Source organism: Arachis ipaensis, chromosome B02 (assembly GCF_000816755.2).
Source record: "Arachis ipaensis cultivar K30076 chromosome B02, Araip1.1, whole genome shotgun sequence".
Classification (NCBI taxonomy): domain Eukaryota; kingdom Viridiplantae; phylum Streptophyta; class Magnoliopsida; order Fabales; family Fabaceae; genus Arachis; species Arachis ipaensis.
In genome coordinates, this window is record NC_029786.2 from 106,704,910 (window position 1) to 106,716,813 (window position 11,904).

Consider the following 11,904-nt stretch of genomic DNA (forward strand, 5'->3'; position numbering starts at 1 on the left):
TCTTCTACCTTCCATACCATTTCTTCCTCCTACTTCATGATTCTTAGGAGAAGGAAATATAATATGCAACACAAATTATGATTTAGTTTGTATACTTTCAACATAACATTCATCTTGCATGGTAAACAAATGATTGTCATGCAATCACCTTTTTCTAAAGATTAAATTTATAAGAAGTAGTGGTAATATAAATAGTTATATTTTTAACATATTTTATCAAACAATTTTTTTTTTAAAATTTGCTTGATTTTTTTATATAGAATTTTTTAAATAATCTTATATATTTTTATTTTTTTATTTTTAGAGTTCACCAAGAATTAAACTCTAGACCTTTAAAATATAGAGTTTTAATATCGATATCATATCATGATGAAATCACTTCTTTCAAAACTTAAGCCGATAGAAAATAGCAACATGAGTGATTATATCTCTAAATCATTATGAATTAACTAGCTACCTCATCATATGATGAGAAATATTGAACTAATTAATGACACATAATTAGAATTTAAATCCTCTAAATATTTGCTTTTCCTTAACATGCATGCATGAATTATATATGTTAGAAATAAGAGAGTAGTCTTAAAAATATATTATTGAGTGTGTCTAAAGATACAATGTATAAGGGTATATATAGGTATTAGAAGAATGAAAATAATAAAAACATAGAATCTTATAATAAATATACAGATATGCTATATAAATATAAATGATACTAATTGATCTTAATTGATCCTAGTATACTCTAATATCCTCCTCAAATTCAAGTAGGAGTTAAGGATACCATCTTGAGTTTGGATACTAGAGTCCGAAAACGAGTAGGATGATGAGCCTTTGTAAAGATATCAACAGTCTGATCTAGAGTTTCAACAGCTATGAGACGAACAGCATCAATAAGGAGATGTTGCCAAATAAAGTAATAATCAATCTCAATGTGTTTGGTGCATTCATGAAAGACATCATTATGGGCAATCTGAATAGCACTGCGGTTGTCACAAAAATATCTGAAGAGCACCCAAGTCTTCGAGAAGCCAACGAACTGAGAAAACCTCAGCAATAGTGTCAGCAAGAGCACAGTATTCAGCTTCTGTGCTTGATCAAACAGTGAATGTTTGCTTCTTAGCTCTTCAGGAAATGAGAGAGTCACCAAGAAATAAACAATAATCAGTAGTAGAATGACGATCAGTGGGATCGCCAGCGCAATCAGCATCTGAGTATTATTGAAGGGATAAAGATGAATGGGTAAAAAAATAAAGGCCATGAAATAATAAGGTGCCTTTGATGTAGCGAAGAATGCGAAGAACTGTCGCATAGTGAGTAGTACAAGGAGCTAACAAGAACTGGCTTAGAACATGAACTGGATAGGTGATGTCTGATCGTGTGACAGTTAAGTAGACGAGTCCTCCAACTAACTGTCGATAAAGAGTAGGATTATCCAAAATAGTGCCATCCATAGGGGTAAATCGAACATTAGGCTCAATGGGAGTAGACTTAGTGCGACTATCTATAATTCTGGCTCGAGCAAGAAGATCCAAAGCATACTTAGTTTGAGAGAGATAGATATCTTCATCTGTGGACATGACTTCTAGACTAAGAAAATAACTAAGAGAACTAAGATCTTTCATCTCAAAAGTATGGTGAAGGGAGGCATTGAGATCAGAGATACCATCAACATCATCTCCAATAATGATCATATCATCAATATACAAAAGTAGAAGAACAACTCCATGTTTACTTTTACGAATTAAGAGAGCATTCTCATGAGGGTTGCAAGTGAAACCGAGATTGCATATAGTGGTGCTAAATTTGTCAAACCATTCACGAGGAGCTTGCTTAAGACCATAAAGTGCCATGCGAAAGAGACAGACTTTACTAGAAAGACAAGGATATCCCAGAAGTAATTTCATATAGACCTTCTATTTCAAATCTCCATTAAGAAATGCATTTTTCACATTCATCTGACTGAGAGACCATTTTTTATCACAGCAATGACAAGGAGATCTCGAACAGATGTGAGACAAGCAATAGGAGCAAAAGTCTCTTCATAATATAATCATACCATACTTTTTTGTACAACTTTGAGCAACCACTCGTGTCTTTTAACGGTCAATAGAACCATCAGAGTGAGTATTAATCTTGTATACCCATCTACTATCCACAATTTCTTGATCAGAAAGAGGATCAACCAAGTTCCAAGTGTGCACTTTTTCAAGTGCCTGAATTTCTTCTTGCATTGTTTGCTGCCAACTTGAATTTGTGGAGACTCCTTGGAATGACTTAAGTTCATGGTGACGAAGAATAATAGAAAAATAATGATAATTAAGAAGATGAGGAGATATATTTCTTACACTAGAAGAACGAGTGGAAGAAGAAGGCATGACAGCAGGAACAGGAGCATCGTCCGGTCTGAAATCTTTGGGAGATGGAGAAGACGGAAGAGGAAGGGGCTTGAGGGATTGACTTGAGATAGAACCTGTAGTATCATCACTAGAAAAAAAATATTAACATTGGGGTTAGTGAAAAACGGTGACTGAGTAGAAAGAATGGACTCAAAAGAGAAAAAACTAGAGAACATGTGATGCTCCCAGAATACAATATGACAAGATATACGAATCCGAAGTCCAAGTTTATTATGTTCATGAGGCTGAATAAGGACAAAATAGACACAACCAAAGATATGAAGATAGTTATAATAAAAAAAAGTATGATAAAAATGCTCAAATGGAGTAGTGTAATCAAGGACAAAAGAAGAGAATCTATTGATAACATGAACAACAGTGAGAACAGTTTCGCCCCAAGTACACTTAGACAGGAAGAAGAAATAAGCATTGCACAAACAGAGTCAAGAATGTAACGATGTTTGCATTCAGCTCTGCAAACACTCAGACAAAGTTAATATAAATTAGACAAAATATCCTGTTCAGCGAGAAAATTTAAAAGTTTGGAGTCACGATATTCCATAACATTATCGCGTCTGAAGATCTTAATGACCTTGAAAAACTGAGTTCCAATCATAATGCAAAAGTTAATAATATAACTCTGAGAGGCAGCTCATGACGATTAGTCATCAAATAAACCCAAGTGAAACTTAAATAATCATCAATCAAGACTACAAAGTATCGAGCCCCTCCCATAGAAGCGGTGGGAACGGGGCCCCAAACATCAGAATAAATAAGATCAAAAGGAGAGTAAGCAAGAGAGGAATTATTATGAAAAGATAAGGCATGTTGTTTTGCAATTTGACAATAAATGCAATAAAAAAAACTCATTATTAGGGGTGAATGCGGATCGAATATGGCCAAAATCTCAATCTGATCTGCACTAAAATCACCGAATCGGATCGGATCGGATGTCGGATATATCCGCAAAACATAAAAATACTTTTTAAAAGCTTATTTTTATTTAAAAATATCAATAAAATCTCCTCTTCTACTCTTTTAAACATGTTTACTTTTAAAATAATATTAAACATATTTTTCTTAAATAATAAAAATAAAATAATTCAACATATATGATCATTATTAGTTGAAATAAAACATATAAAGAATATTTACTTATTTATTTATTTATTTTTACGGATACGCGGATATGTGGATACCTACATAAAATCCTCAATCTGATCCGATCTGATAGCCTTGTGGATTGGATCCATATCCGCAATTTTCGAATCAGATTTGGATAAATCCCGCAAATATGCGGATTGGATCCAATCCATGAATACCCATACTCATTATGAACTTGACCTAAAACACCCGTAGACATAAGAGAGCGCAATTTTTCGAAGGAGCTGTGGGCAAGACGGCGGTGCCACAAGTGAAGAGCAGATGGAAAGGAATCAGCACAGAGGTTTGATGTAGAGGAAACATGAAGATTCTTGAGATCAAACAATCTTCTAACCTTATAGCCAGTCCCAATAATCTTTTCCATCTGATGATCCTGCACACGACAACCAGAAATAGAGAAATTGATATCAAAACCAAGTTCAACAAGTTGACCGATAGAGATAAGATTAGATTTTAATTTTGGAATAAAATAAGTATCAGGAAGATTAATATTTGACTATGAAATAAAACCCGTATGTGTCGTATGCAAGAGGGAACCATTAACAGTGTTGACAGAAGGTGTATTTGTAGTGGTGGACAACAACAAAAAAGATGACGCAAATGAGACATGTGATTAAACAACTAGAATTAAAATACCATTTAGAATTACTTGGAGGGGTGAAAAGAGTAGCAGAGGTATTACTAGAAAAAAAAGAGAAGTGGCTTAAGAAGAGATTCAATGTCGGATGTAGAGACAGAAGGTGGGTTGAGAGAGGTAGAGTTGGTGGATTCAATAGCAACAGCAGTAGAGGCATGCACGTTTGGAGAGTTGTTGGGACGAGAATGATACATGTTCTGATCTGAACGTGGTGGTCGAGTAGGACATGTAATCAAGTGACCCGATAGCTTACAATAATGGCAGAACAGTTTCGGGTAATTGGAGCCAATGTGACCTTTCTGTTTGCATGCACGACATTCAATAGAAGAACAGTCTGAGAAGGAGTTCCTAGAATAGTTACAGTTTCGACAAAATTTACCCTTTCTATCTATGGCAGCAAAGACAGTTTCACTCTTAGAGCGAGTCAACCCTAAGCGCGTTTCTTCAGACTTAAGACGAGGAAGAGAATCTTCAAGACTAGGTAAGAAATTTTGATGAAGAAGAGAAGCTCTAAACGGCTCATAGTCATCAGTAAGTGCCATAAGAAACTGTATAAGACGTGTTCGATTCTATTAATTCTCATATGACTTAGTATCAGTGGAATCTTTAAGAACAAGATGACAAGAGGTCAATTGATCCCAAATAATTTTTATCTAAGCAAGAAAATCAAAAATCGCTTGTCCACGTTTTTGTTTAAGGTTATGAAGTTCCTTTAGCAGTTGGTACTTATGAAAGAGATCAGAAATAGTGTAATGCTTTGTCAAATGATCCCATACCTCTTTAGCAGTTTCAAAATGTCTTAACTGTAAATGAATGTCTGGAGTAGAAGTGTTGTAAAACCAAGTGATATCTGATGATTTTTACAATCCCAATCTTCCAATCTCTCCACAAAGTCTTTCTCAACATCCTCCTTAAATTTGGAAGTCCCATCTTTTGATTTTTTAGTCACAGTTGGCTTAACAGAACAAATAGCATCACCAGTTACATAGCGCTATAATTTTTGCCCTTTAAAAAATTCTCGCATAGCTTCAACCGAATGAGCATAGTTAGAGCCATCAAGGATAATAGGAATAGGTTGAAAAACATCCGATTTTTCCATAATAATCGAAACAGAGGCGAAAAAGAGAAAAAACTGCAAATTTGAGGCAAAAAATGAGAAAACGGACGACAAAATTAGAAAGAGTTCACCAAAATATCTTAGTAAGGGTCCCATTATCTGTCACGTCAACAGGGAAGGACACGTGGCAACGCATGATAAAAGGAAGAAAAACGCGTCAGCGCTGACAAGACGAGATGAGGTGACTCGCTGGTCAAGAAGGCGGGCCGGGTTGAAAGGGACGCGGGTTGAAGTGGATCTGCAGGTCATGTCTAGCGTGACACGTGGTGCATTGCGGTGCCGTTGATCCTGGACGTGGATACAATGGTGTTGAAGGCAGCTGGAGGGAGGAAGAACCTGAAGCGGACAACGAGTTTCAGGCGGCGCGTGTGCGGCAATTTTCAGCGACGATTCTAGATGCGTTGGAATCGGGACGACGAGTCGAACACAGTAGTAACGGCGGTGACTAATTAAAGCGTCGGGAAAGGATCGAAAAAGGGGGCAAAAAACACTGCCGAAAGAGAAAAACAAAGGGGTTATGAACAAATTTTTATGGAAATATTAAAAACATATGCTCTTGATATCATGTTAGAAACAAGAGAATAATTTAAAGAATATATTATTGAGTGTGTCTAAAAATATAATATACAAAAATATATATAAGTACTAAAAAAAATCAAAATAATAAAAATATAAAATTTTATAAATATACAAATATACTATATAAATATAAATAATACTAATTTATCTTAATTGTTTTAATTATACTTTAACAATGTATACAAAATAGAGAGATAGATTCCAAGCTAATAACAATCGCATCAAAGTAAGATTTTAAACTGAAGCAACCGACAAATGTATGTTAGTTATGAATTCATGCAATCATATATTCAATAATATTAATTCAACTTTCTAACTCGTGATTTTGTAACAAACTGGGGAGAGAGAAGGAAGGAGATAAAGTTATTATTAGTTAGCAAAACAATGAGGGGTTTCAAACAAGTAATAATTATGTAATTGTATCGACAATATTAAAGCCATATATAATATGGTTGTTGAAATTTCTAATTATGTCAACAACACAACATTATAGCTTCTAATTTTTGAACAACACAACGCATACAGTGGTTGAAAAATCCCATCCCTACCTTGTGTTCCTTTTTCTTAGCCTTCAAATAAAATTCTAGCTAGATATATATAGTACTTGATTTTAGATATAGTTTTTTTTTTTTTTTCATTTCATCTGTTTTTATTATTGAAATAATATTAACTAGATTTTAATTTTTATGGACGGTCAACATAAAAAAAAATTACACAGAAATATCTAAATGCATAAATTTAATTGGATAATTGTATAAAATTCTTTAATAATCAAAATTAAACTCTATTAATTATGAGATAAGATAATGCCATGTGTTTATTATTGAACTTATTATTTTTAATATGATGAAAGGAATGGTGTATAGCTGGGATGTGGGGGTGTATAGTGATTTACTGGCGTATGATGGCTGTTCAAGAGAAATTGGACCGTCCGATTGGAGGTACTGAAAACCCTGGGTTCGATTTGTGCACTGACAGAAAACTCTGGATCCGATTTGTTTACTGGAAGAAAACTCTGGATCCGATTTCAGTATCCAAGAAATTTTGCAATGAAAACCCTGAGTCCGATTTTAGAAAATCCTGGGTCCGATTTGTGTCACTCTCTCTCTCCAATAAAATCGGACGGTCCGATTTCTTCCAACTGACATAAAAAATTGAACACCGTCATAACCGTGTATATTTTTCCAATACTCCATAACTCAGCATAACTCACATCTCAGCCTCGTTAAAAAAAAATAGCCTTTATTATTCTAGGCTTAAGCGCTTAATAACTAACAGTGACAATTTTCATGGAACCCCACCACACTTTTATTTAAATTTAAATTGAAGTCCCGGGGCCCTATATAAGTTAAACAAATGCATGTATCTTTTAGAAAGTTGGAATTCAATAACAAAAGTGATCACCACCAAGAGGAAAAAAAAAAGAAAAAAAAAAGAGAGAGAGAAAAAAATAAAGATATTAAAGTAGAATTTGCCTAACACAATTCTAGATTCAACCTACTTTGTGATATGTGTGCTCGTTAATTTCCACATTTTTCCAATATTTAAATTGTTACAAAAGACAAAGCTTAAGTATCATAGATTGCTAATTTATAAAGGGATATAAGATGGTGACATTATTGAAGATGTAATTATTATTGTTATCTATCCCAAGAAAGGAACTTGCTAGGGAAAATGGTTTCTCAATGGAAAGATAGATAGATAGCACTAACATTAATATAATAATAACTTTTAAGTTCACTATAATAAATTATAGAGTATCCATGAAAGATACATACATACTTCATTATTACCATGAAAGATACTTAAGTAACATCATCATATAATAATTGGATTATGGAAATCAGAAGCTTGCATTATTAATAATTAATGAAAAAGGCTTATGATAATTTTTAATCACATTGATTCTCATTAATTGGCTTTGTTGGAGAATCGCCACCAAGTGATAATTAATAAGGTGAAAATTCAGGTGCAGTGGATTTCACGTGAAGTTGATATTGAGAGCCGTTAGATGATTTGATTGATTTGACTAAATTTTTATCTAACGGTTTTTAATATCAACTTCACGTGAAGTCAACTTCACCTGAGTTTTTACCAATTAATAAATATTTAAAATTGAAATTATGCACTCTGTTGCTTTTTTTTTTTTGTTTTGTGTATTTTATTTGTGTGTTTGTAGAATATTTTCTTTTAGCTAGAATAATAACATATAATAATTATAAACTAAGGTTTTGAGGATTAGTGCCTAGGAAAGCATAGACAGCTCCAAAGTTCTAAGTAATTTAATTTATTATTAGTTTTATATTATTTTCTTATTATTATTATCTCACTATCAAGATAGATCAGCATGTGTATTTGCAATTTCTTTTTGTTTATGAATGGATAGTGTGTCGTTTTCCAGCAATTTATGAAGATTTTCTCGTACATCATTCTATGAGGTTCTCTTTTTCTTTCCCCTTATCAGTTGTTGATATTCATTATTATTCATGCTACTATATATACACACTATAATAATTGATATCCAAATCAATTAGTTCATAAAGCTTTCTGAAAGTCATGTATGTATATCTGATGATCTTTCACAATTATAAACTTGAAAGGGAACTAATATATCAAATCAGATGATTATTAAATAGGTTTAATTACTCTGTCCTATAGTTTCGTAAAATTTTCAATTAGGTCTCTATACTTTTTTTTTTAATTGAGTCCGTACACCAAATTTTTTTTTCAATTAAGTCCCTTTTAGTAGTAATTGGCTTAATTTTATAGGGATCCAACTAAAAAAAAAAGAATTGGTACAGGACCTAAATAAAAGGAAAAAAAGTGTAGGGACCTAATTAAAAAAAAAATTGGTGCAAGGACTCAATTAAAAAAAAAGTATAGAGACCTAATTAAAAATTTTGCGAAATTATAGGGACCAGCAGAATAATTAAACCTAAAAAATATGGATGTTAAACCCTAACAACTATGTAATCATATTAATTAAGATTACAACGGGATGTAATGATTGTAATAGACTCAAGTTCAAATCATAAACAAAATAATAATAGAAAAATCACATCAATAGCTAAAATATATATAATAATGCAAAATAAAATTATAAATTCAATATCTCCACAATTTAAACCTGGCCTTATATATACAAATCCTTCTAAGATTTATCTGTCTATCACTTCAAGAATGGAAGAGTTTGGTATAGAAGCAATATAAAATTAGGATATGTATACCAAAAAAACTGAAGACAATGTTGAAAGTGGTAGGGCCATGAATCAAGTTGATGAAAATTTGAAAACAATAATTGAGGATAGGGGGATATGGGTCCTATATTATCGTTTCTGTGTTGATCAATGATGAGATTCCCACATACATATTAGGGCAGTGGTATCCTACATGTCTTCTTCACAAGATTGATATGATTTGTTCAAAACCCATTTACACCATCATTGCCCAATTCACTTTTTTTTTTCCAAGTTAAAGGTTAAAAATTTAACAAATTTATATGGACTTATTAATTGATGTATATCGAGTGTTACATTTCCATTCTTTTATCATATGTTTGCATTGTATTGATATAATTTTTGAGATAATAATAAATTTAACTTTTTTATTTAAAATTTTTTTAATAACTATTAATATATGAAATTAAACTTTGTTACATTGTCACTTAATCTCATTCTTTTCATGACAAAAAGTAATGTTCTGAAAACCGGATCAGACTGGTCGGTTCAACCGGATTAATCGAAAACCGATCACTTAGTCGGTTCGGTCCACCTGTAAAACCATCTTGCAAAAAACCGATAAAAATCGATTGAACCAGTGGCTAATCGACGAACCGGACGAACCGACCGAGTTTCAGCAGGCACCGGTTCTCCCCAAATCACAAAACGGCGTCGTTTGGCGCTGGAAAAAAAGAAGAAGGCTGAAGTGAACTAGTGAAGTCTAAATGCATTGTAGCCACTTTCCAACCCTAATATCTTCGAAAAAGACTCCTGGTCACCTCCCATTCCCAACCCTAATCTATTCGACCTTCTGCCTACGAAGGACAACTGCCATCGTCAAATGAAACAGATGCCGTAGCCAAGCGCCACTGTCGCGGGTCGAAGGCTCACCGTCGCGGGTCGAAGCCTCACCGTCGCGGGTCGTCGGCTTGTTGTCGTCACCGTCACCGAAGCGTCGTCGTTTGGCTCTGGCCTTCTGTGCTCTTATGCGGTTAGTTCTTGCTCTTCTTCTGTTCTTCTATTTTTCATTTTTTCAATCTTTTTGAGTTTTTGTTTTGAGTACTGTGGTTTTTTTAATTAAATTTTTATTCGTGAAGAATTTAGGGCAGATTTAAAGTAGGTTCATGTTCTTCAGATGCAGAGTTCTTCTGCTCTCTTGTTCTGTTTTTTAATTTTTTTATTTTGTTTATTATATGATTAATCATTCTGTAATGTTGAATAAATTTGATGTATGTTCAATTTTTAGAATTCTACTCTGTTGATGTAGGTTCAATTTTTTCAATTCTGATCTGTTGAATTAACTAGATGAATTGCTGAATTTAATTATGTTGAATGCCATATGAATTGTATGAACTATGAATTGATATATTGGTCTGGATTCTGGAATGTTGTCATTCTGAATTTAGATGGAACAGTCACAAAATGATCAGCAACAACAACATAATGTTGAAACATTTTGTGATGACTCAGTTGCCGCAATGTAAGAGATATAGCTGTATCGAGATTGTAAATAAAGTTTTGGAAGGGAAAGTGCTAAGAGAGCGGCATCAAGACTCGAACCTGGTAAGTTATTTCATATCCAAGTTCAGTTTAGTTTGAAAGTTTAATATGTTTGGTGATAGACATTAAAAAGTATTTGATTTTTATATCTACGCAGGTGAATGGTGGAGGTTACACGGTGGGAGTGCTCCTAATTTGCAAAAAATGGCAGTCTGTCTTCTTCATCAAACCTCTTCTTCATCTGGATGTGAGAGAAATTGGAGCTTTTTTGAACAAATCCATTCAAAGAGGAGGAACTGGTTAGAACATCAAAGGCTAAGTGACATTATTTATGTCACCTATAACCTACGCCTTCAATCTAGGTTGCATTGAAAGAAGAGGAATTATGATCCAATTGACATTCAAAGCACTGACACGGCAGATTTTTGGGTAATGGCAGATGAGGATGATCCTGAATTTACTAATGGAGATGTTGAAGGCATTGAAAGTTTAATATACACTGATAATGCTATGCCTTCGTATCCTAATGGTGAGTGACATAGCAAACTTTATTTCCTTTCATAAAGATACATGTCATTAATATTAATTTCTTATTGAGTTTTCTTTCTATTTTATTAGATGGAGGAGACATGGAAGTTGAAGTGGATATGCCTGATGATGTTGTAATTGAATCCTTAAATACTTCTTTTGGTGGTTTTTCTGAAGATGCTGGCTTTGGATTACCTATTTATGATGGAGACATCGGAACACTTAATGATGATTATGACTTCTGATGAGTAATGTCTTTGTTTAGTTGAAGTATTGTTTGTTGAATATTGTTTCTTTTGGTTACAAAACATTGTGTTTGTCATTTATGTACGTTTTGATTTCTTTAGTTATAAACTTTGATATTTGAAGTTGTTTATGACCTTTTAATGATAAATTATGTATTGTTCATTTTGTGAAATTGTTAAATTTTGAATCTTATTAGTTTAAAAATTATTGAATTTAACATTTTAAAATTATGTATTGAATTTTTTATAACTTTACTCTATATTTAATTAAATCGGTTCAACTATGGTTCAATTTCGATTGAATTATTGAACTATTGAACTAGTCACTTGACCGATTCAATGACCGATCCGGTTCTCACAACCTTGTAAAAAACCTTTATAAGGTATATATGCTCCAATAGAAAAGTTTGGAAGAGATATGGGAGAAGAAATATTTTCATTTCTAATAAAATTATGAAAGAATAAAAAAAATAAAAAAAATTTATTGTATTATTTGATATAATTAACAATGCTACTT

The 11,904-nt window shown here is 32.9% G+C and overlaps 1 protein-coding gene across 1 annotated transcript; it reads right to left on the minus strand.

Annotated features, from left to right (window-relative positions):
- LOC107628037 (uncharacterized mitochondrial protein AtMg00810-like) lies at positions 1,128-1,853 on the minus strand. The gene is made up of 3 exons (XM_016330841.1): positions 1,470-1,853; positions 1,325-1,412; positions 1,128-1,210 (listed from the first exon to the last, which is right to left on the minus strand). The coding sequence occupies exons 1-3, from the start codon at positions 1,851-1,853 to the stop codon at positions 1,128-1,130; spliced, it is 555 nt and encodes a 184-aa protein (XP_016186327.1).

What these genes read in the sequence shown, in the direction of transcription:
- LOC107628037 (XM_016330841.1), bottom strand. Translation starts at nt 1,853, where the DNA reads ATGGCACTTTATGGTCTTAAGCAAGCTCCTCGTGAATGGTTTGACAAA. An exon ending in CTACTCCCATTGAGCCTAAT is followed by an intron (nt 1,413 to 1,469) that starts GTTCGATTTACC and finishes CTTTATCGACAG; the next exon opens with TTAGTTGGAGGACTCGTCTA. An exon ending in CCAGTTCTTGTTAGCTCCTT is followed by an intron (nt 1,211 to 1,324) that starts GTACTACTCACT and finishes AATAATACTCAG; the next exon opens with ATGCTGATTGCGCTGGCGAT.